This window comes from Siniperca chuatsi, linkage group LG15, assembly GCF_020085105.1.
Source record: "Siniperca chuatsi isolate FFG_IHB_CAS linkage group LG15, ASM2008510v1, whole genome shotgun sequence".
NCBI classification, from domain to species: domain Eukaryota; kingdom Metazoa; phylum Chordata; class Actinopteri; order Centrarchiformes; family Sinipercidae; genus Siniperca; species Siniperca chuatsi.
This window is the reverse complement of record NC_058056.1, coordinates 9,976,831-10,002,607: the sequence shown is the minus strand read 5'-3', so window position 1 is coordinate 10,002,607 and position 25,777 is coordinate 9,976,831. Positions and strand designations below refer to the sequence as shown.

At 39.7% G+C, this 25,777-nt stretch overlaps 3 protein-coding genes across 11 annotated transcripts; 2 read left to right on the top strand and 1 right to left on the bottom strand.

The window, feature by feature from the left end:
* Positions 1-911: 911 nt before the first annotated feature.
* On the top strand, positions 912-6,079 carry LOC122861982. 4 transcript variants are annotated; one of them, XM_044167121.1, is made up of 7 exons: positions 912-1,057; positions 2,356-2,510; positions 2,977-3,099; positions 3,198-3,225; positions 3,406-3,450; positions 4,155-4,263; positions 4,351-6,079. In XM_044167121.1, exons 1-7 carry the CDS (start codon positions 991-993, stop codon positions 4,445-4,447), a joined length of 624 nt encoding a protein of 207 aa, XP_044023056.1. In that variant the 5' UTR covers positions 912-990; the 3' UTR covers positions 4,448-6,079. The 4 variants fall into 4 exon arrangements, with proteins under 4 accessions (XP_044023056.1, XP_044023058.1, XP_044023057.1 ...); XM_044167123.1 differs by lacking the exon at positions 912-1,057 and adding an exon at positions 1,077-1,214; XM_044167122.1 differs by lacking the exon at positions 912-1,057 and adding an exon at positions 1,278-1,371.
* A 6,920-nt stretch (positions 6,080-12,999) lies between these two features.
* LOC122861863 (WD repeat-containing protein on Y chromosome-like) lies at positions 13,000-18,163 on the bottom strand. The gene has a single exon (XM_044166864.1). The coding sequence runs from the start codon at positions 17,307-17,309 to the stop codon at positions 13,914-13,916; it is 3,396 nt and encodes a 1,131-aa protein (XP_044022799.1). The 5' UTR covers positions 17,310-18,163; the 3' UTR covers positions 13,000-13,913.
* Positions 18,164-18,305: 142 nt separating this feature from the next.
* LOC122861864 lies at positions 18,306-24,999 on the top strand. 6 transcript variants are annotated; one of them, XM_044166869.1, is made up of 7 exons: positions 18,306-18,442; positions 20,952-21,025; positions 21,199-22,427; positions 22,556-22,713; positions 22,971-23,071; positions 23,194-23,293; positions 23,385-24,999. In XM_044166869.1, exons 2-7 carry the CDS (start codon positions 20,971-20,973, stop codon positions 23,512-23,514), a joined length of 1,773 nt encoding a protein of 590 aa, XP_044022804.1. In that variant the 5' UTR covers positions 18,306-18,442; positions 20,952-20,970; the 3' UTR covers positions 23,515-24,999. The 6 variants fall into 6 exon arrangements, with proteins under 6 accessions (XP_044022804.1, XP_044022801.1, XP_044022803.1 ...); XM_044166866.1 differs by having other exon boundaries at positions 21,196-22,427; XM_044166868.1 differs by lacking the exon at positions 18,306-18,442 and adding an exon at positions 18,552-18,864.
* Positions 25,000-25,777: the final 778 nt, after the last annotated feature.

Genomic DNA, 25,777 nt, shown 5'->3' with positions numbered 1-25,777 from the left:
AAAGGTGAAAAGTTGACCCCATAACACGCCCCCTCATTTGCATAATGAAGCAGAAATGCATAAAGAAATGTAAAAAGAAACGACAGAAATAAATAGGGAAAATAATACATACATAAATAAATACACTTAAATTAATAAATGAATAAAAAAATGAATGAACTAATTAATAAATAAAATTAAATGGGAAGTAAATAAATAGGGGACTTAATACAAATGTAAATAAATATAGAAGCAAATTAAATCAGAAATATCAATTTGTGTCACATTTTATAAATTACTTAGTGCCTACATTCACTTTAATATTATTTTTCGTGCATTTAATGGCATATTAATTTATTGAGTCATTTATTTATTTTTGATTTTGGCAGTTCAGGTCCTAAACAGTAGGCTACATCGTTAAAGTAATGCACACAAATAGTTTGCAGGTATCCCCATGTAGCAGTGTTGTTTCTCGTAATACATTTAATTTGTCTGCTATATTTAAGCGGAGTTATTTTGGACGCTTTTGATGTCAGTGCAATACTTAAGACACATATACCGTAGATCTCTCGAAACTTTTGGAAAATAAATTACTCGACCTAAAAGGTGAGACGGATGTAAAAAAAAAAAAAAAAAAAAAAAACCTGTCAAATAAAACAGTCCATATCACTATTGGTACATTACACACATCTCGTGATCACAGAATCAAATTACTCACACCTTGCATCAGCAGGAAAAAGGACTTTCAAAATAAAAGTATGATTTATTATGCACTTTGGGAGAGAGCTACATTAAAACATTCAGGACACTGAAAATGGAGTAAGTAAGTACGCTATTGAAATATTAACAGGAGAAATAATAATATAATATAATGGAATTATATTTCATATTACTCAAGCCACAAGTCTACACACGTGTTCTTCCTATGGGAGAAACACAGCGCGTTTTATTTTGAAAAATATATAATAATTAAAATAATATTTGGTCGGGCCGGTTTTCCAATCTAACTTGATGGATTGTGCAGAAGACAGCTCGGCAGCGGGGAGGATGCGTATCGTGGCGTGGTGCTTATTTTTGTGTGAGTAGTGTTCCATTTCGATGATTAATTGAAACCATATCTGTAACATGCACAGCAGAGAAGCAAAGACTTCAAAGTGTTCAAAGTTAATCTGCTTACTCAGAACTTCTCACTCAAAACTATTTTATTGCATCACTCGGCGCGCGTCAACTAACAGGTACTCAGATTGTTTGATGAGGATGAACACAATGAACGATGTATGGCATAAAATATTGTTTTAGAAGGAAGCTTGTCATATAGCGCCATTTTAGCAGTCGGGTGTTAAACGCTCGGTTAGTTCACTCGGAGTATGTTACCTGTCAGAAGAAGTTTGTGTATGTTCTATGTAGCGCTTCAAGTATTTTTTTTAAACATTTAATTTGTATATCGAGCCTAAAATATACGGATAAAGTGCTTTCTTCTCTGTCAGAAATGTTCGATATATTTTCATTGTCGGTCCATGTTGTTCAAGGCATTTCTCGTGTTTAACAACACTCGCACATTAGGAGGGGAGAGGGGAGGGCAGTTTTAGCCGGTTCATTTGATGAGCTTAGCTTGACGATGACGTTTTTTTTACGTAGCCGTAGCTGAAAGAACGCGGAAACAAAAACAGCAGGAAGGGTTATGACGTCATCACACCGTTCTAATGCTCTGCTGCTTGGGGCCGGTTCTGTTGAAGCCTATGGGAGATGCATGGAGAAGCACAGGAAAACTCAACATATACGTCGTATGACCCTCCCACAGCGACTTGGTAGCTGATCACAGCTGGATCAGTTGTCAGTCGACTTTAACAGCTGTAGAGACGTTTTTATGGAGTTTGTGTCTGCATCTGCACACGTGCACCGTGCCAGTACTAGGCTAAGGCACACAGTTATCACTGAGCAGCAGTGTTTTCTCTCTGTTACTTGTTGAACAAACTGTGTCCTGCTCAGAGGCACAGGAATCATTTCTACTGGCAGAATGCCTTTATATTATTTATTCATTATTTGCATCTGTATTTATTGATATTCTGATTGTGAATTAATTATTGAATAACCCAGAATATGATTATGGTGTCTTTTAAACATCGGAAATTATGTATTAGGCACTGTGAAAGAAGACTAGTATTAGCATAACTTCCAGCTTTGTTACATCTGGGGAGTGACAGTGGTGTTGAAGTCCATTAGGAAGATAGACCTGCGATTTAGAGGGTGCAGATTATGGAAGCTACAACATGTTACAAAGAAATGGAGTTTATTACTGCTAAAAAGCCATGTATGCTAAGAGCATGTCATAACATAATCTTGCTTCTTGTGACGTATTTGTCTTTTTGTCCACAGGTGGCTTACTACAACTTCACAGTGCACAGGACATTAACTGCACTGTCACGGTCACTGATGATGACCAAACAACGTATAACATCTCAGGCATGTCTCATGCCTCAGGTGTCGATGCATCTAAGTGCGAGTACTCGTGGACAGACTCGGGGACAGGTGTAAGTTAGATAGGACAGAATAGCTCCGTGTTTTCTCACTTTTCTTCACTATTTCTCATGATGTATGTTTTGGTTTGTCGCAGCAAGAAAAGCAGTGTTGTAACTAATAGCATTATTATTATTATTATTATCACATTAATGGTTCCATTTAATTTAAATGTGCCAGTAAGCAATGCCACTAGGTCAACATGCACAGTAGCCAAGCCGTAGCACAGGCACACCTGAATGGAATGCAGCCATTATTGATGCTATATACTGTGCTATGGCATGTCATACTGTCTGCAGTAAAAAGTACAGTTAGTTACAAAATATCACTCACACGTCCATTGGTAGTTGAGTTACTTGCAGTGTGATAGCCGAGCTTGTTGCACTGTATCCTTGTTGCAACAGACATGGGCCTGAGGGTTTTTGTTATATGATTTGCATGACGGACTGATTTTTTCCCCCCTTTCTGTGTTGACTTTAGAACGGTGTGATTGCACATCACAAGGGAGCAAACCCTGATCTGGTGTTGAGTAACACCATCAACACTCTCGTCACCTCACAGTGCTTTGACAAGATCGTCTTCGCAGAAAACTGCGTCTCAGAGGTATTACACTTTTAACATGTGAACAAATATTACTGCACACAGACATCCTCCTGACAATAATAATCTCACTGTATTGTCCCTTTGTTTTTTCTCCATAGGGGTCAGGTTACACGGCTATCTGTACTGGTGAGTATTATTTCGTGTCAGACTTAACTTATATCCATTTCCATTGTCATTTTAAACATTTTGGTCTACAGTTTACTGTGTATTGTTGATGGTAATTGTTTTAGTTAATCTATTTTGAAGTGAAATGTGTATTTCCATTTCTTGTTTATGTTCTGATATAAGAATGTCCTCTTTTTACAGTCAATTGCACTTTATTTGCTCTTCAAATGGATCAGAAAGCGAAAGGTAGGGATGAACTTAAAGTCATAAATGATATTACAGTTAATCATTTGGATCAGATATGGGTTACATCCTTAATCCAGATATGAACAGTTATCTAAAGAGATAAGAATCAGACATTAGAAATGATTTGAAGCGAGCTGAAAGGACAGCAGTGCGTTTGTTCAGTCGCTCACTCTTCGTGTTTTGCAGTGTAAGCAAACCTTACAGTAACTATTGTTAATGTAAGGTTACATCATGTGTCTGTACTACTGTCTGTTTTACTTGGAGTGAGAGCAGGAAGGCCCAGTGCTTGAGGTTGTGAAATCACAATTGCAACACCACAGACCACAGACAGAGGTTCCATTCATAGATGGTAGACAGCAATTACTTGTCATTTAAGAAGCTACATTGGCTTTTTCCAAAAGCAAAGAATGCCTTTTCAGACCTCAGACCTATGAATCTGTGGATTTATTCATTTCTGTACAGCATGTTTAAGCCCATTTTGCCTCCCACAGATTATTTATTGCTTGTGTTCTTTATAGATGAGTGTAAGAGGCCACCAGTTGTGTAGATTTCCATTCAAATACAGTGCATACATTGTAGTAAGCTAAAAGACAATGCCTATTTTGTTTGTGATAATGACATTATTTGAATTAACAATTGGGCTTGATGAAATAAAATGTTGTCTGTCGGTAGATTAACTGTCAAACTCTCTTTTCTCCTGACAGAGATTTCGCGCAGCTGGATTCCTGCTATTGTTGCTGTTGTTATCGTGCTGCCGGTGGTGGTGCTGCTCCTTGTTATCTGCTACTGCAAATTCAGAGATAAAACTCCCAGGTATTTTTTAATCACGTCAATATATAAAATGACATGCATTGCCCTCATCTGGCATGTTTTTAAATAATGCTCCGTTGTCATTGGTAGGATATGCAGCTGTAACCAGCTGGGATGCATTTACACTGCTGTGAAGACGCAGAACGTTGACCTAAAAGCAGCTCGTGTGGAGGTGGGGAATGAGTAGGAAGACCTTCCTCCTTTCACCTTTCTACAAGGGATGTAATTATTTTATCAAATTCATCGTCATTCTTCGTCATTTTATCCGCTACAGTGGTGTCATGATTTGATACATTGTTAGTGCCTGAGAATGTGCCTGGGGTTTTCAATTTAACTCCATTTATTATCATGGAGTATGTAAAAGTAGACTGCCATCTAGAATAGTTTCTTAGCAAATATACTGTGGCACCCTTAAATCTGCATTATTACATATTCATGCTGAAAACTATATTCATGCTTTATACAGTGTTTCCCCTACGTTCTTTTAGTAGCAGCGTCCCTCTCTGTAGGGAACCATCTTTCTCCTGTCCCTCTTAAATCCAAATTTTAGATCTCTGATTTGTCTTATGCATTCATGTCACCGTTTACATTATGTTACTGTAAAAGATTATTGGATTAGTAGCCCAAATAACTATCAACGTAGCTAATCAGTTTTTAATTAGGTTCCTACAACCCACATCCACTACTACTATTATGTCAACATGCCACTGCTGGATATATATATAATCAGTTCAGGACAATCATGTGTACATTAATGTGATTTAGGAAACTATATGTTTGTATCACTTTTGACTAGAGCAAAGTCAGTTTGACCGATGCTGAGTTACAGTTTGACATGCATCTTTGCTCTGTAAGTAATATGCCAAACTCTCACTTAAAGGACTTGCTGCTCGCCAGTGTTTTATTAGTCTCATGTTTAGTGAGAAAGATTTTCAGCATTAAAATTCCGTTACGTTTAACGAAGCAGCATCTCAGCTCGGTAACACAGCTCGTGTTGCAAACAAAGTACAAATACATTATTTTAACAGGCTCAGCCTTGTAGTAAGGTGTGATGTATTGGTGCACAGATAAATAGTTCTTGAGGCTGTGGAGGCTGACAGACTCTTTGCTGCACCAGCGAGTGTACTTTGAGAAACAAGGCCCAGTAGTAATGCAGTTGCCTCCCCAGGTCCAGTCAAGACCCCCGTATTGGTGTTAACTTGAACCAAAGCTGTGGAAGCTACGAGACTCATAATGCAGCACCAGGGAGTGCCCTTTCAGTGTCCTGTAGCATTACAGCAACCCCTCTTACCATACTTCAGTCGTTCCTTGCACAGAGAAATACAGATGGTTTTAAATATAATATTCTGTTCAAACTGTTGGATAATACACTAAATATAAATATGAAATATTAAATGATACCTAATATTTATATGTGGATATAAATATTCTATTATTTGTTATAATATTTATATGCTAAGATTTATTTAGATGATCTCTATTTTATAAACTATAATTATTATAAACATAATACAAGGTTTGGATGCAATAATGTGTGCAATGTAATTCTATCCAATACATGTTTTTTTGTGGAGCAAGATATAGTGAAGATATCGTTGTATTGGATTGCATTACCATGTGAGGTGGTTTTGTCCAGTCATTGTATGTCATTTGGTCTTAAATTATACGTTGTGAGTCCTTCTCTTTACTCTGTCTCTTTTGTATTTTTTATCATTCATCAAATCATGTCACATTTTCTGTATCAGCACTCTGTTTAAGCTGTTTCATAGTGGATTGCTTTCCTTGCCAAAAACAATAAAAAGCTACTATTTAAAACCAAGAGTTGTTTTTATTTTTGTTGCTGTCAAATGTAATAGTAGCGGTATGTGTTTATAGCAACAGGGTGTGGTCTAATATCTGGTGATTTGTCTCAGCCAGTGAAGCTGGGTGAGGTGGGGTGAACTCTTATAGCGTGACAGGAAGTGATTTCATTCAGTTGTTATTGTAAAAGTTCCCAGCAGCTGTCTCAAAGAAAAGCTAATCAGAATCTGAATAACGGCTTGCCCATGACATAGCTCTTTAGCAAACTGCTCTGTAACCTGACATCGCTACACAGACTGCCTCTGCCTGTCTAGGCATTTAGCCACAGCAGGGTCAGCTGTAAAAAGTGTATCTTACATGTTAAGAAAACAGTAAAAGTAGTGAACACTGCTGATAAAGGATGGAGAGCTTCTCTGGAACTATACAAGATACCTTAAATGTTCTCATGGAGTTAACTTCTTACTGGCTGAATGTAAAACAAGTATTTGTCAAAGTTTAATGAAATAATCTACAATGCATATGGTTCTAGGTGGCAAACAGCAGTGTGGCTTCATTTTAGCCTGGACCTAAAAGTAGTAACACACTGCTCCACTTCTGATTTGCTGGTGTCATGACCTTGAGTTTATGAGGCAAGTGATGTGACAGCATACTAGTTGTTCACATGGTGTGACCGGTTCAGCCAATGAGAAACAGGCGTACTGTTACATGTCACTCAAGAATGCGGTCACAGACAATGCAAAAGTGATCACATACAAACATGACCCTGCTATCTAGATTATAAATAGCAACTGGAGGTGACTGCACATTTTGTATTGACAAAGATAAGAGTTTTCACTAAACTTCAAGTTCAGTAAACTTTACACCTGCAGTGACTTTGTCATAATCAGTCAATAAACAAGACTTAGAGTCTGCAGCCATGATAGCTGTACTGTGAGGCTGTATTTAGGCACAGCAGTGATATCGGCTAAATGCTAATGTCAGCAACGTACACAAATGGGAATGTCATTAGCTTTGCAGGAATCTGGCGACTAACCAAAGTAAAAGTTTGACCTGAGAAAAAGTTAAGGGATCACCAAAGTTATTACAATTCATCCTGTACAAAATGTTATGTGCTACTGGGTGATGTGTGATGTGACCTTGTTTTTGTGACAGAGATTTGAGAAAGGGTAGAAGATGAGTAGCCTCCCCCAGGGGAGCAATGCCAGTGGCAATATCACCTTGTAAATCACAATATCACAGTGTTAACCCTCACCACCATGTGCTATTTCTAAATATCTTGGCGGACTGTAAGTACAGAATCTATGTCGACCCTCGTCTTACTCTTATTGAAGTGCCCTAACATAGGTTATATCAACTGTACTCATTTTGAATAGTTATATAAATCTGTGGAGGAAGTTGTGGAATTGCGATCATTCTTGTTTGTTAATAAAATGAATTTAAGGTCATTGAACCTGCCCGCTGTTTTGTAAGACAGGATCAAACAGGTCACAGCTGGCTCAATACTGGGACCAATTTTATTTTCCCTTTATATGCTCCCTCTAGGTTCTATTTTTGAGAAATTCGTGATTCAGTATCATCTTTAAGCAGATGATTCTCAAATTTATGTACCACTGAAACATGGGCATAAAAGTGCCATTCAGTCTCTTCATGCATGTTTGGCAGAAGTTAAGTGCTGGCTTGCAAATAACTTTCTCCAATTAAATGAGGATAAGACTGAGATCATTTTATTTGGAAATAAGGGGTGTGTGGATGTTGACTTCCTGGGGTTGTTTCCTGGGAATAAACTGTCTAGCGTGAGGAACCTTGGTGTCATTTTTGACTCTGTGCTCAAATTTGAGCAGCAAATCAATGCTGTTGTTAAGAATAGTTTCTTCCATCTTAGATCAATATCTAAATTGAAATCTATTCTTACTTTTAACGATATGGAGAAGGTTGTTCATGCCTTTGTGTCTTCACGTTTGGATTATTGTAATGTATTGTATTTGGGTGTGAGTCAGGCTTCTCTCTCCCGTTTGCAGCTTGTTCAGAACTCAGCTGCAAGACTTTTAACGGGTACTAAGAAGAGAGAACACATTACTCCGGTTTTAATTAAACTACATTGGTTACCCATACGATGCAGAATTCAATACAAAGCACTGTTGTACGTTTTTAAGTCTCTGCATGGTCTAGGCCCCTGAGTATGTTACTGATTTAATCAGCCGCTGTCAATCCAGCAGATCTCTGCGCTCAAATGATCAGTTGCTTCTTGTGGTTCCACGTATGCGTATAAAATGTAAAGGTGATCGGGCGTTTTCTGTTGCAGCTCCTAGGCTATGGAATGACCTTCCTCTGTCTCTAAAAACTTGTCCTTCATTGGGTGTTTTTCAGAGTGCGCTTAAAACTTATTTGTTTTCTTTAGCTTTTGACAATGCTTTGTAGGTGTGTATGTCATATGTTTGTTTTCTGTTTTTCTGTTTCTTTTTTATATTTTGTGTACAGCACTTTGGTTCCACTTGTGGTGTTGAAAGTGCTTTATAAATAACGTTGAGTTGAGTAAATGCCTGCTGGTAGACAGGATGTGGTCGAGGCCACAGCCTCATTCATAATCTGTGACAAGACTGAGTGTTGCTGTATGATCTTTTGTTAGGATAATCATAATGACTCAGCTACAGGTTAGGGTAGGGAATCTGCTGTGTTTAGTTTCCTCAAAATGGAGCCTGTCATGTTTTGTTGTTTTGTACAGTGGTTGCCAAGACAACAGTGATAACTCATGATTTACCAAAACACAAAGTGTTCAGACTTGCGGGAATTCCATTCTGAACTTCAAGAGGTGATCGTAACTCAGAAGTCATGATAGTTTTGGTAGATTGTGAATTTGTGAACATGTATGTGTGTGTGTGTGTGTGTGTGTGTGTGTGTGTGTGTGTGTGTGTGTGTGTATGTGTGTGGCGTCATACAGTTTGCAGCCTCACTCACAGGAAACAATGCTTCTGCAGTGTGGGGATTTCCATTTGTTAAGAAAAACAAAGCTTTTGAAAAAGTTTAAAAATAGAGCCCTTACATGCATATATCTTGGCCCTCATCTTACATTGATTAAAATATTCTCAAGTTTTAAACAAAGCTTCATCTGAAACTGTATGCCTCTCACACCACCAAAGACAACATTATCGTCTCAGTTTCTCTGTTAGGGTTACTGTAGGTCATGTGAGTGAAACCATGAGGTAACTTAAAATCGCTGAATTTGCTGGCTGTGATGTCAGTGCATGGCCATAATTGCGAGACAGCCTGTGATGTGGTTTGACAGGTGATCTCTCGCCCAGAATCCAAAATGGAAGCATTGTTAGAATATTCTGCTTAAGTAGAAGTACTGGTTTCACTTTACTAATACTGATATAGAGTTAAGGTTATTTGTGTTGCAAGTTACTCAAATAAAGTGCTAAAGTAGCTGTGAAGACATCTACCCTGAGTAACAGCCATTGAAATACATATGTCACAAAGCCTAACTGACTGTAACCATTCCAAAATTAAAATCTATTAATGTATTTCAGATTCTCTCATGCTTTTCAATGCAATTGTTTGTCTTTCCAAACGGAGCTGAATACAGAACTTCATCAAAAAAGTCTGATAAAGATCCCAGTCTATTGTAGTCTACTGTACATTTCATATTACATTTCATATCCTTTATTTTGTATGGTTTCTATGACATTTAGATTTTACATTTTAACATTTACATGCAATGTAATGTGATATCTATTGCATCATACCAAGGTCATTATGTCACTTTGCTCAAGCAACTTTTGGTCAAAAAACGCCTCTTACACAAAATGACATTTATGTTTTTTAAATCAAGTATTGTCTTTTTCTCCTCATCAGTAATAACCCCTGTGGTCCGTTTCTTGTGCTCCTCTAACACCTGCATATTCTCTACTTATTGTTGTTTTACCTGTCAATCAATTGAAAAAGTTCTAGCTTAATTGTGTTAATGTTTTGTATATTATGTAGAGTTTTGATGTGATTTTAATGTTGGATGCAATGTTAATGTTGTAACGTTATTGTTTACTGTATGAAGTGCGAGTGCAAACATTGCTGACTAAATGTATTTTATTTGAATATGGACCCCAGGAAGAACTAATGGGGATCCCAATAAACAATAAACATGGCCTGAGTTGAGACAAGCCAATGATAAGAGTGAACTCAACATACCCTTTTTGCCTTGTCCGAAAAGTAGAGCAAAGAATAGCTTTTTATTATGTAAATTAATCTGTATAAGATTAACAACCCAAAACACAAAAAAAATATGAACAGCATGTCATATTTTGAAACAGAAAAAAAAGCTTGGAAAGGTTGAAACTTTAAATCTAATAAAAAAAAGTTTTGCAAGATTAAAACTTACGTTTTTAAGGCTTGCATGATGTTTTGACAAACTGAAAAAAATTCTAATCTCTGCAAACATTATTTTGTTGTTGAGTTTTCCTTCCTTCCTTTCCTTTCACAACTGCAGCACTCTTTTTACAGTGTTTCTCCAACACATCTTCAGAGTTTCATATTTGTCACTGTTCTCCCGGTGTATTAGTTTGTTTTCCAGGTTTGAAACCCTGTAAATGGTGATCTTTAAAAAAATTATGTTAAGCTGACAAGGGATGAGTGTTTGTGTCAAGTGAACATTAAGTTTTTGTCATTTTGACAGTACTGAACATTTGTGTGGAAAATGTGTCATGGATGAATTGGGGTTTCCAGTGATGTTTGAAAATGGACACATTCATGAAGCACAATGCATCCCCCTTTTGTTATTTATTCAAAAAAATAACTGAAACACTGTCACTCAAACAATGGCTGACCATGTTGACAGATACTTTGCATCTCAAGAGGATCAGATATATCCTCAAGGATACGCTTAAAGAATTTGAAAGGAATCTGACAACCATTACTATTGTATTTAGGAGGGACACACGCTTGAGTTAGGTTGGGCGGATTAGAGGACTTAAACAGTGGCTTGAGGGTTTCTGTTGTATGTGACTAACATGATAAAACATTTGAAACAGATTCACCTTGGATGCCTAAACTATGAGTGAGTTTCTAATTTCATCAGCAGATGGAGTGTGCTCAGTTGTCAGGGAAATGGTAAAATTTTGATTAATTTCTCAGTGCTTTAAAGACTTCTGCTGATGAATATCATGTGATATGATTAAAAACAGCTACTAAATGGACCTTGAGGTGAGATTATTTTATCAATTAATTAAGGTTTTGAAACTTGGCTTAGAGTGAGATATGGACTAGTGCCTATGGCCCAATTTAAATTGACATTCAAGCAAGTGTTATCATACCAAAATACAATTTAGAGACATGCATTTTACAATTTGTGATTATATTTTACCACCTTGAGTGGTACCAACATCTGCTCTGGAACACAGATTATTGTTTTCACTGTGTTTTTCCAAGAGTGGACACTGACACAAGTCAGAGAGAGCTATTTTGGATTTTCACATTTGATGGGTTGTATCCCTGCAATCCAAACTTTGATATGAGGATTATGCTCTAGAATTAAGATCCAATATTGGATTTACGTGATGTCATGTGGAAAAGCTGCTTTTTGGTCAGGAGACAAGGAAGCTTACAACACTGCTAGCGCGAGACTGAAAGCTGGCATCAAAGAGGCAAAGCTGAGACATCAGGAGAGATTGGAGAGAGACCTCAACACCTGCAACACCAAAGATATGTGGCAGGCAATCAAAAACATCACAGGCTACAAAAGCAGGAACATCCCATTCAAAGAGTCAGCTGTAGAGTCTACTCTGCCTCCAGAGGACTGTCAGTATCCACAGCAAATGTGAGAAGAATCCTGCTGAGAGTGAATATGAGTAAAGCTGCTGGGCCTGATAACATCCCTGGCAGTGTACTAAAGAACATGTGCCAAAGCTAGTTGATATTATTACTGACATTTTTAGCATATCACTGTCACAGAAAATTGTTCCCACCTGCTTCAAGACAGCCACCATCGTCCCTGTACCTAAAAGGTCTGCAGTGTCTAGTCTAAACAACTACCGCCCTGTGGCACTCACCCCCATTCTGATGAAGTGCTTTGAGAAACTAGTTCTCCAGCACATAAAGAACAACATCCCAGCCACCCTGGACCCTCAACAGTTTGCTTTCAGAACCAACAGATCCACAGAGGATGCCATCTCCACTGACCTCCACTCAGTCTTCACACACCTTGAGAAGAACAACACCTACATCAGAATGCTGTTTGTTGATTTCAGCTCAGAATTCAACACAATCTCCCCGCATGAAACTTATTAGAAAACGTCGCACTCTGGACTTGAGTACCACACTCTGTAATTGGATATTGGACTTCCTTACAAACAGACCCTAGAAAGTTCGGATTGGCGGTCACACCTCCTCCACTCTAATGCTCAACACTGGAGCACCTCAGGGCTGTGTGCTTAGCCCCCTCCTGTTCACGCTGTACACACATGCATGCAGCCCCCGACATGGAGACAACTCTAAAGTTTGGGGGTGACACCACCATCATCCGCCAGATTTTAAACAATGATCAGACTTCATAGGAGGAAATCAACAATCTTGCAGAGTGGTGCACCGAGAACAACGCACTGCTCAATGTCAGCAAAACCAAGGAGCTGATTGTTGATTTTAGGAAGAAGGAGGCAAAGACTCACACATCAGTGGAGCTGAGGTGGAGCAGGTGAACAGTTTTAGGTTCCTGGGAATCAGCATCACAGAGAACCTGACATGGTCCTCTCACATCTGCACCCTGGTCAAGAAAGCTCAGAAATGGCTATATTTCTTAAGGAAACTTAAAAAGGCAAAATTCCTGTGCCAAGTTCTTATTAACTTTTACATAGGAGCAATAGAAAGCATCCTGACTGGAAACAACACAAATTGGCATGGGATGTGCACGGCCCAGGACAGGAGGGCTCTGCAGCGGGTGATTAAAACCGCTCATAAGATCATTGGTCCCAACCTACTGAGCATCAGTGATATCGGAGAGGTGAGGTGCCTGCGCAGAGCCCAAAGGATAAGACAGTACCCAGCCCAGCCACAGCCTGTTCACCCTGCTGCCGTCTGGCAAGACATACAGAAGTATTTGCTGTCGGACCACCAGACTACAGAGCAGCTTCTTCCCTCAGGCTGTGAGACTGCTAAATTCACCCCCAGGACTCCCCAATGTAAAATAGTTTTATCTCAATGGCTTATTATTATTCATCATCTACTGTATATAATTTTTGCATTTAACGTCTGTTTCTTAGAGTAGCATAAAGGGAACTGCAACTTAAATCTCGTTTCACACCCTGTGTTGTAAAATGATAAATAAATCTACCTTGTAACCTTGTAAAATTACAATTATATTTATGACAGCTTTTTCCTGATGGTTTCTTTTTAGTCTCTTTTTCTACTTTCTACTTTTTTTTTTGTTTATGTGTGTCTTGGTAATCATGGGCTTCCCATATAGTGTTTTTATAATTCGTATAAACATGCACCATGTAAGGCATATACTGTACATACATATGTATTTAGATAAATCATCCTGGGCTAAGTGAAACACACAGGTATGCTGCATACATTAGATTGTAAAAGGTAGGAGACAGAAAATACAGTATATAAGCCTTCTTTTGTTGTTGTGTGTGTGTTGTGTGTGTGTGTGTGTGTGTGCACCCTCTATAGTGTGCAGACATTATTTCTTAGATAAGTCACCTTGATGTAAAAATGATTTAGACCAAACAGTATGGTGGTGCAAAAGCATTGGCCAATAGCCAATTGAGTGTTAATGAAACTGTTAAATGAATTAAATACTCACAGCAAATATTGTTCATTTTTTATTTATTCATTTTTTTTTTTACTTTTTTAAACTTTCCCTTTTAATGTCTTCCCCGGCTGAGTCTTGGTGAGCTCTTTGTAGCGTTAGTGCGGCCTGTGGTGAGCGAGGTCTGAGGTGGATGTGGCTTGAGTTGGGTCTCACTCTGACTATATGTGAGCGGCACTGTGTCTGAGATGGGTGGGAAATGTACATGCTTTGGTGTGAGATCGGACCCCTGCTTGCCTGGCAGGGTGTTTGGTGGACATGGTGTGAGGACACTGCCTTTTAATGCGTCTCTCTGCTGAATCTTGTGCACGTGTCCATATTTAGATCTAGTCTGGTTCAAATATAGAGATGCAGTCTGAGGAGAGCTTTGTTCAAATCCCTGCTTGACGGCACCAGCAGATTGCTGCATGTGTAGCGAGCTGTCTGTAGCGTTGGTGCAGCCTGTGGTTGGCGTGGTGTTTGGTGGACATCGTGTTGACGTATTTTTAGACCTTTGCTGGTCCTCACTAGAAGATTGCTGTGTAGAGTTCTTGTCGTTTTCAGGGAGCAGATGTAGCAGGTGGATGCCTTTTTTTTTGTCAAATCCTGGTTTAAGCTTGAGCAACTGTCCGCATTTGGCAAGTAGTTGATCATGAGATAGTATTGGCATATTTTTAGGTGTTGTGGTTGCCTCTTTAATTCTGTCATAGAGGTCTTCAAAATATGGTAGTGGTGATATGGGTGATGATGACCTCGGAGACTCAAGGAATGGCATTTGAGAGTCTTGTGTCTCTGCTGTGCCTGCTCTTCCTGCCTGCTCCTGGTCAGCATTCTCCTCACGGCATAATTGCGCAGCGTCCCATTGGTCTTTCCCAAAGACACCTATGCAGCAGCCTGTGTTTGTCCATAGCCGGACATTGCAGTCCAACCCGGCAGTAATTACGTTTTTACAAGCAGGGTCACACTGAACACTCACCACCGCTGTGAGGTGAGATCGCCAGGAGCGCAACAGAGGAGGTGGACACAATGACACATGCCACCCTTTTATATCCTCAAATGGCCCTTTGTCTGTCTGTTGTTTAAACCCAAATCCCTGAATGTCCCACAGACAAATCTTTCCGGTACTATCCCCAGTCAGTAATATCTGTTCGTTGACATCAGTCGACATGGTGGTAATACCTGCACCTTCTGCATTCACTGCCCTGAACTTTCCTAACAGACCTCCCTTGCTAATAACAGACCAGGCATAGATGTAACCATTTTCAGAATTCAGCATTGTAGCTGTGTCAGCATTGACCTCCCTGGTCTTCAAACACATAATAAGAGCACTGATATTCACATCAGTCTTATTCCCAGCCAGAGTTGTAGATTTTTTACATGGAGCACTGCATTGACTCTTCTCAGCAGGCAGACTCCCTGTCTGGCCTTGAGCTCTTTTGTCTGCCATGTGTATTCGAGTGCTCGTACTGGTATTGAGCAAGTAGAGAACCTCGCTAGTGTCGGCATCCCAGATAACAATATTTCCATTGCTGGAGATGGTAGCCAGTGTGGTTTCGTACGCATCCATACACGAAATGTCTTTTAAATAATAATGCTCCAAAAACCTGTGGTCATCTTCCACTAAATCCAGGTCAAAAATGATCTTGGAGTTCCTTCCAGACACAAACACTCTATTGTTAATGCAGACAATACCTGTCACCTCCCTCTGCACGGTAACAGGAAGAACCTCAAGCTCTGTTCCATTGTTAAAGTTCCACAGTCTCATTTTCCCATCCTGGGAAACTGTGATTATTCTGCGTTGTGGCCCATCAAATGACATGGCAGTGAACCCCACATGCTGATGTGGAGTGACCTTGAACTGCATGATGGCCTTTCCTTTTAAGATGTCCCACACTGTCACCACACCATTTTGGCAAACAGAGACCACCTGTTTGAAAATGCTGTGATAGAGAACACAGCACAGGGGCTTGTCATGGGATGTTAACGTGTCTTGAAAAACATCTGTTCCTCTTCCAAGATATTTTCCTATATCTGAGTTAGCCAGGAATAACTCGTTGTTGTTTATGTTATAACACACACTGGAGATTGGGGCCCGTCCCATGTCTTGAGCATGGAAGCTTTGCTTACACAGCCAGCCGTCCTCAGACCACACACGTATATTCTTGTCCTCAGATAAAGTGACAAATACTTTGTCCTCACGATTGAACATAATGTGGGTGATGGGTTTGACATGTCCTTTTAATGCCAGTTCGCACGACAAGGTATTGTGGAGAAACCACACCCGCAGTAAGCCATCTGTACCACCAGTCACCAGACGCCCAGCCGAAGGGGCATATTCAACACAGGTGAAAAACTCCTGATCTCCGCTGCTCTCAAAGACTTTTTTAGAGACTTTGGTTCTAGCTAGTTTGGGTAGGGCAGCGAGGACCATTGTCTTTGATGAACTACTGCAGATGGCAAATGAGTCAAGTAATGGAAAGTACTGGCTCTGACTGCATATATCATTAAAGATAGGGAATTTAACGCATAGAAAGTGTTTAGAGGGGTTTTTTAACAGGGCTGAAACATATACAGTTCGATACTTCTGCAGAGAGATTTTCTCGTATGCCTCTGCGCAGAAGAGGCCGTTTTTCTGTACATTGTGGGAGATAAACACAGACAAAACCCCCTTTATATCACCAAAGAAAAACACTGCTTTAGTGCCGTCGGACCAGTAGTTCATGGTATTCACTGTGTTGTCCTCTACTATTAAAGCGTGAACGATTTCAAACGTATTAGGGAACTCATTGCAGTGATAGAATAACAGTTCTCTGTCAGAAGTAGAGATAGCCAGCTGTTTGAGTTCTCTGAGGTACACCATGTCACTAACACACATTTTCTTGACATGCGAAAAAGGAAGTGCCTTTTGTGTTTTGTATAATGTAATTGTGTATGGGGTGTCAAAGCTGTCAGTCCAGAAGTTGAGGGTACCATCCGAGGTGATGGAGAGGTACTGACCTTTCTGATAAGTCCTGGTTTGTCGTTTTGAAACACCAGAACCATGATCAAGTTCGCTGTCATGCTCATAGGGACGGAATAACAGACGAATGATTGGTTTACCGTAATCCACGGGTATCATTTTTATAGGTTTAGGAAAGATTTTATTGTTGAAATCCATGTTATCCGATGCCATGTTTTTATTTAACAAGAAGTCCAGTAGCTCACCAAGGTCCACTGTCTTGTCACAGTTTGTGTCTATCTGCATGTGCAGAACAATCAGTTCTTCTTTATTGACGGTGGTGTATAATTGCTGCATCGCCACACAAAATTCCTCAATATCTAGGCCTCCACCTCCATCAGCATCAGCCTCTCTGAATAATTTTACAATCCTCGGTATGTCCTTGGCCGTAAACATTTTGTCAGCCTTTGTAGGTTCACTATCTATGGGAGCCTCTTCGGGTAGGTCCTCCTCTGTTTCTGTGTCGCTTTCCATTACAACTTCAATTAACCAATGTCAATCAACCAATTAACCAGTTAATTAGTGTTTTAGTGTTGGGGATGTTTGTTGAAATGAGAGAAATCCTTATACACATTGGGAGTTGTCCAGATATAGTATCATGGAAGAAAGCCAGATTCTAGAATCAAATATCAAAGCCAATTGGTCTTTGATCTTTAAATTCTAGAATCCAACTATGATGTCATGAAAATTTCAAATAAAAACAAAAATTTCAAACAAGCTGCAGACAGGAATAATAACTTCAACAATTCCACTAGGTATGGTGCCCCCCCCCCCATTCTTTATGAAAAAGATGAAGTCATTAATTCATTACCTAATAACAATTAAACATTTAAACAGCAGAACATAATTAAAGGCATTTAAGACATTTAAACATTAAACATTTACAGCTTTCTTAAAAGTGGCGCGATGCAAGAGACGCGATGACATCACTTTTGGCTCATGCACCCTCATCGAGCACAAACAAAGCTTAAGAGGGAGGATGACAGAGGATGACAGGGTGAATGAATGACAGTGACTGATTTCAATGTGCTTCATTCTTTTTTTCACCCAGTGTTGTGATATCAGGAATATATTTATTTTATTGAGATTTTAGATTTGTTTCCATGGAGATGCTGCCATAGAAACAATATTTTTTAGATTAAAAATACAAATAATTCTAATCCTGTTCTGAATGTATTATTTAAAAAGGCATTGATAAAGTACTGGATAGATTTTTGGTCTGTTGAAGTTTTGAAGGCCAATATTATTTATTTTTAATTTAAAGCAACCAGTTGCAAATAATTTGTACTGGTATTCAATGCCCCTGTGCCTACATAAGCAGTCCTTCCTTACATACATATTGTACTACATGTTTCAAGTGTCTTTGAGTGCACATTCTTTTTGCCTTAATAAACTGGACATATGTTATCCTCCTTGGATCATATTGTAAAGGGCCAGTTCACACAAATCACAAATATAAGCGCATTTTCTCTCTCAGCCAAAGTAGTATCTAGGAAAGCAGAAACGCTTGCTTGCTTCAGCCTCAAAGTGCAGCATTAGTGTGAGTCCAAAGGAAAATGCAACAAATGCAGAGGATACAATTAATAACACAGGACAGCCACAGCCAGGTAGAATCAGTGTAACACCTTGAAATCCTGCAAAATTCATGTGTTTGTGTTTTTTCAAGACAACTCGTTTATAACAGCATGCACAAACAAATGCACTCTCAAGCTCACACAGAGCGAAATGTTTTTAGGTAGCTTTCACTGATCCTCTACTTTCGCGGTCATTTCAGATTTGTGAAATTTCATATTATGGAGGCGATGTCTGATCTTCTAAATTCGGCGAAAACGGCTGAGTTTTGTAAATTCAGAGGTCATTAATATCTGAACAAACAAAACGAAGTTCAGCGACCCCACCACCGTGTGCACGTTCTTGTATCAAGCACCTGTGCGCCGCGCTCGCGGCCGAGAGAACGAATCTTGTGTGGTGAGCGACAGGCGACGTTAGTGTTTTTCGTTTGGATGAATTTCAAAAGGAGCTCCTTTTGGTGAGTTTATTTAGTGCTGTTACATTTTAGTAGAGCATTTCTATTAAGTTCAGTTGGCTGGCATCAACTTATCGCTTACGGTTTACCTTTTGTAAATTATTAGTAACGTTAACGACGCTAGCTAGCTAACAATAGCCGAAGTCTGAAGGAAGTAACGTTAACTGTTGCTAGCTAGCGTTATTGCCCGCCGAGTATTTCTACCGTTGAGAATCACCTTCAGTGTTGCTTAGCTGGATGTTGGAAACTGTTATCTAGGTAACGAAACGATATAGTGTCGTTTGTAAATTGCCAACTTCGCTAGTTTTAAGTGCAACTTTCAAGTTTTTACATCACCGGGGGTATTAAATGTTTGGGCTTTAGCTAAAGTTAGCTACAAACTTCATGCTAACGTTACATTGAGGGAATTTAGCTAACCATAAATTAACTCCCATGACAAGTTAATCCCTGAGATTTACAACAAGGTGTTCTTAAATGTAGGGGTAGATCAACTTTATGTGTTGTAATGAGGTTCTGCATGCAACACTATTTGTTAAAGTTTTAAGTTACCACTTCAGTTACTGCAATCTTGTGCTGACAATGACATGATATTTTGAAACCCAAGACATATTTTTGAGGACTCCGCCATTTAACGTTAAGTTACCACTTAAATAGAAAGATAAGTCGGGCATCATTTCATATAAATTTGGTATCTTTAGAAATTGTGTTCTTTTAAAAAATCTTTTAAATAGAAAAAAAGCCAAGCTTGGCTGCCAATAGGAGTTTGTGAAGATAAACCAACTAGCATAGCGAGTGTGTTTTGGGTCATTTCTGACTTAATTGGGGCTAGCTTTAGTGTTTTGGTTAGTCATGCAGTTCTTATTAATGAGGCAAAGAATGAGTACAATTCTATGTAAAAATGGTGACCTAAACCAGCAGTGTGATTTGCTCAGTCAGTCTGAACATGAATTAAAATACAATAAGGTCAAAACAAGATGATGATGTTAGAACCCAAAGTGACCATACTACGAAGCAAGTTCAACATAGCCAGGCTTTCTTCGCACAAAATGGACCAGCCCTGTCTCTTAGAAATTACGTTTATATGCAACTAATTCAACACTAAATACATTTTGAGGGAAACGTAATCGCTGCCTGATTATACAGTCTGGCCTACTTTTATTGACATTTTATTTGATAGGGCAGATGCAATTTAACATAGTTTCAAAACAGTGCATGACACTGATGTGCTGTTATAACTATTTCAGTAATTTTCACCTCTTGTCGCTAGTTGGGCTTTTACATGTGGGCTACAGTGTGATTTTAAACTTACAACTTTGGTTTCCTTTTAGCCAGCACTTCACCGTAAAGGATTTTATATCTGGGATTTATTTAATATCAGTTAGTAATGTGTTCCAGAGTTGACAGCCCTTTATGGAGAAAGCTTATTGTCCAAATTCAGATCTACAATGTGGTATTTTACAGTTGCCATCACCATGCTCCTAGTTACTCTGTCTTCAGTCAAGATCTCTTGTTGTTATAATGGAGAGCTGTGAAGAATAGGCCTATAAAAACTGTTGTTGCAAATAAGGCAATAGAGGAATGCTGGCAGAATAAGTTAAAATATGTATTTTACCACTCAGTGCACTCTCAATGCCTCCCATTTTTTTCTAAGGTGGCCGCTGCACATTCAGAGCTCTGAAACTTTAAACTTGATATAGCAGATTTAAACATACTCAAGAAGTGCATTTAAGTCTGATACTGTCCCATAATGAAGGACACTTTTTACAGCCGATTTAAGCCGAAACTCTGAACATAACCTCCTCCCGAGCAGGTTATGTTTTCAGCATAAGTTTCCATGGTGCCAGGTTAAAAGAGAGCCACCTTTGTGACACTGAAAACTCTGGCTTTAGGCTCAAAATACCTGGCTAAGACACTAATCTTGCTTCGTAGTACACCCCTCAGGTCTACTTTGGAGGGAGAGCATTGTTACAAAACTACACTGATGCAGTTTTCCATCTGAGTGAGGAAGCAGAAAACACTCTTTCTCTTTTGTCAATAGCTCAGAAGATGACCCTGTGCTTGTGTGAGACTGTTTGTATTTTCTGTTTCAGACACAGGGCTTTAACGGGAATGAAGAGTGGCTTCACTAGGGAAGAGGTGGTAGACATGGCACATACAGTCCAAGGTGAGTAAGAGCAAAAGCCATGTTTAAAACTTGGACTGATGGGTTCCATTGTTAGGGGGAGAATCTTGTTGCATCTTATGTAGGATTTAATAAACAGAAATATCTTTGCTTTTCCTGAAATACTTGAGTATGAGCTAACTGATTATCTGATGTATGTGTTTTTTTTCCAGCAGACACGATTTTCAATAGGCTCAATCCACCCAAATGTGAACACTTGAAACCTCTGTCTGTATATTCAAGGATGATCACTTGCGACCAAAAGACCAGTCTGCATTACCCGAGAAAGCTTTGTAATCCATTTATTAATTTTAAAATTGAGGTAGTGAACAATTGCGCTGAAAAAAGGAAATTAGATGATTCCAGTCTCGATGATGGTTATGCGATTCCAGCAAAAAAGGCCTCTAGTTCAAAGGCTTTGTCCCCAGATGTCGGGTGTTTCATGGACTACTGCAGCCCCCCTGCAAGACAGGACTCCATGTCCCCTTATGCCATCTCTAAGCCTGCATTGTTCAATAAGACACAAGTTATTAGGAGTGAAATAAAAGAAATTGTGAGCTCTCAGCTACACTTTGAGGATGTGGAATGTGGGTCCTCAACAGAGCCAGGGTGTAATAAGTGGACTGTACCACACCATTTGAAGTGTGAGAAGGTCCTCTTAAATCCTGCACCTGCCTTTGACTGTGATGTTGACGACATCTTGTGCCTCAATCCCTTTGGCACTTATATTGGTGAAGGATTTCTTGATAATGTAAAGAGCTGCAAAAATCCAAGTAGCAACACATTTCAAAATAAGCCAGTCTTAATTCCCACTGTGGCACACGGACAAGAGTTGGAAAGAGGAGATGGGCGAGAGGAGCTGAAGAAAGAACTGTATCACAATGTAAGAGATGTAGAAGAGGATAAGGGTTATTTCTCCATGTCCTACATTAAGGACCTTAAAATAGGAAAGGACCCCTCTCAGTCAGTATACTCTCAGCTGCCTCCAGCTGCCTCTAGCCCCCTGCTCAGGATAGGTGAGGTTGAGGTGCCAGAGGATGAATGCCATCCTGAACGTTCATCTGAGCCAGGTTGTAGTCAACAAGCTGCTCTGTCTGGACAGCATGTTTCCTTCACAGTTAGTGATTTCAGTCCTATCGTAGGTGGGCCACTGTCTGTGAACTCTCCTGTAGAGCCGTTAGAAAGTGATGTTGAAGAGGTGTGGAATATTGGTCCCCCCATGTTTGAATCATCAATATGTCAAAGTGTCACAGTGAAGTTGAATGCTGGTAGTGAGCAGAGCAGACAGGTGTCAGAGGAGGTGCAGGGAGGTTTGAGAGAGCCTATCGATGAGTGTCAGGACACACCTGGAGACGAAGCCACTCTGGACACCAGTTCCGAAACTACGTTACCTCTCCGAGTACAGGTAAGCTGTTTCAGCTCATGTGATGTGGTCCTGCACACATGCAGTCATGTTTTACTTACTGAGCTCATTTTGTACATTATATACTGTGCGTACTGTATGTTCACACACAACCTCTGTGCTTTTTCAAGGTAAAATCAGTTGTGGTGGCTCCCAGTTACCACACCTCCAGCAGTAAACCAGTAGCACCTCTTCTGCCAGAGCAGAACACTAAGCCTAGCAAGCCAATCCCAAAGGAGAACAGAGGTCCCCAGTGTGCCAAATGTGGTAACAGTGCCAGGAGGCAAAGGTACCTCTGTCACCTCTAGGGGGAGCCGTATGACCATATAAAACACAATGCAGAAGGTTTGGTTGTAAGGGCAACTGTGTCCATCCTTGATAATAGTCTCATATTTTTACCTGCCTGCCTTTCTGTGTCATCAGGGTCTATAGGTCCATATTTATTGAGCATGGTTCTGCTTTCACTATACTCAGATTTCTGTCTAAAATGTCTCGTATGGCTGAATGTGGTTGAGAGTGCTTGTATAGAGACATTGTCTTTTTCAGGCCGGTGATCTTTGACAGGGAGGCGGACTGGGAGCGTGAGAAACGGCTCTATGTCCACTCAGTCACCAGACACATGAATGAGAATCGAGGAGCAGGTCAAGGTATGACATCACCTAAAGTCAGTCAGTCAGTCTGTTTATCTATTATTGTTGTCTATCTATGTCAAAGGAAAAAATACATTTTTTAATCTGGTCTTTAAAAAGCACATTTTTGCTTCTTGAAGATGTCATGACTGAGCTGCTGAACCTGATGACCCATGTGGCTGAACAGACACCAGGCACTAATGGCAGACAGTGGCAGCATCCCTCTGACCTCACACGCAGGTACATCATTATCATTGGGTTTCTTTGAAGAGGTGTGGATTTTTTTCAACCAACGTAAAACATGTGGCTTGGGATCTGTGCTTACTTTCAGGAACTACCAAAGACGGTTTGGAAACTTAATGCCAACAATGGCCCTCCATGAATGGCAGGCCAAGAATTGTACAACACACAAGCGCTTTGCCAAGGTCCCAAAAATCTTTGAAAGAAGTCAGTTTCCTTAAGTTAGGAGTTGTCTGTCTTGTGAACAGATGGCACTTAACCTCGTACGAAATCAACATACTTTAGTCCTTTTTATGAAAAATATCTAATGTTGTGCCAAGTACGAAGGGGGCCTTGTATCAATGTTTGCACTGTTTTTCTTTTTTAGTTGAATTTGTGGTGTGTTTTTGGTTTGTCAGTGTTCCTCCATGTTTTTCTTTCAACTATGCACTCGAGGGTTTCAAGCACCTTAAATGCCTTGTCTTTTACTGTATTTGAAACTATGCCTGTTTTAATGTGTATTTAAGTACGTTTTGTACATCAGCCGTTTGAAATTTTGTACTTTTTCTTGTGACTGCAAAGGTATTCACCATTTATGTTTACTCTGGTATGATAAGAACAGTCCAGACCTGTACTTGACATGTTTCTTTTCTGTTCCTGTTGATTTCTTTCCTCTTTTCTCCTATAATAGCCTCCCATCTGTTACTGTAGATAATTGTGAAATGACAGCAGCTAGCAGAGTAGAAAATTATAAACTTGAACAAATTTAGCAGACTTATTAGATTACATTATATCACGTGTTTCTGTTACATCGTCCACCCTTGTACATCAAGCCTACTGTATGGATCGGACAGGGAGAAGTTGGTTTAAGGTATAGTGCAGGGCAAAGCAGAGTAATTTATGATGTAAATTTATTATGTAAGCCTGGAAATGTTTACCAAACAAATCTTGAAAGATTTATGTAAACAGGCATCCTTGCACATTTAGCTCAAGATGGAGGAAACCAATGCAAATATTGGATTACTTCTTTTTATGACATGACAGTCAACACAACTCTGAATGTATAATGTGATTTAATGTTTTAGGCAGGCAGAAATTGTTTGAATTTTGTGTTCCATACATTAGCATGGTGTTAGCTGGAATTGGTTGTTTATTAAGGTCAGTTTACCCACATCATATAAGCATTTTTCAACCATATCCTTAGTTGTAATGGGGGAAAATGTGTCCATTAATAATGTCATGGCTAATATGGATTATCTCCGAGTCACAGACCTTTCATTATACCGTTGGAATAAAATAGGAAAGCTGTTCACAACAAGGTCTGTGCATGGTCCCAGAAATTTTGCTTTTCAGTTATTCAAAAGTAATTTTGTCAGCACCACAAACAAAATTCTTTTGTACCTCCTTTTTGCGGAGTCAGCAGAAGTCTGTGGTGGATATTTCAAAACCTGACCAGTAACATTACCACTAGGGGTTAAATGTTTTTAGTGATTTGTGTGAACTGACCTTTTAATTATAAAGCAGCAGCGACCACAGTGTACTCTCAGTTGCTTGGAGTATTCTCTGCACTGTGGTTAAAGCCCATTGTAAGAAAAGTGTAAGTGCCACTCACAGGCGCTGAATGGAGAACTCTGCCCCTAGAGTCAGAGCAGGACTGTGTTTTTGTGTGGGGGTGAGACAGTGCTGCTGGTGAAGCACTCATAATAAAGCCTAGCCTGTTCAATTTACTCAATAGTTGTCATCCTCTGTTAATGTTTGCTAAATAGTGCTGCATCTTTGTCAGTTTTATTTTGAGTCTACTTCGCACAATCTGAATGCTGTGCACAGGGACAGGCTGATAAGTGACCCCAGGGAGCCCAAATCAGCACGGGTCCCATCCGTTGAATAATGCAGGCTGTTAAAGTAATCCTGTGTGTACAGATAGTGGGGCAGCCTGTCCCTGGCCAGCCATCCAGAAGGCAGAGTGTGTGGGTGTCAGTGAAGGTCTCGTGTTGCATGCTGCGCAGACTGCAGGGCACGTGCGCAGCCGAGCAGCCACAGCACCTCTCTACACCTTCCAACAATGTCTCACCCCGCCAGAGTCATGCAGGACAGTCAGCAGGATCTCAGCAGCGAGGAAGCTGTTTGTGTTCGTCTGGCATGCCTCACAGTTCTGCGGCTGTGTTGGGTTTTGTCAAAACAAACTCCACGACCAAAAACAAAAGACTCTGAGAGATACAAGTCATGCATGTCGGCTACAAAATCGGAGTGCCTCATTTTCTGCTGCTCAGCCCACAGTCAAACGATTGCTCTTGTATTGATGCAGAGACAAACAAACATAATCTAATGTGGAACTTGAGTAAGATCCAATTGATCCAATGATTTATTGTGTTTTGCTATTTAAGTGTCATTGATTTCATTGCAGATTCAGCCACGTTTTCTTACACAAGTTGCTGACTCAACAGTAAATGCAGTTGCCTGAAACCATGTTGTTGGGTGAATTTTTCAGGAGGATTAATGTCTTTG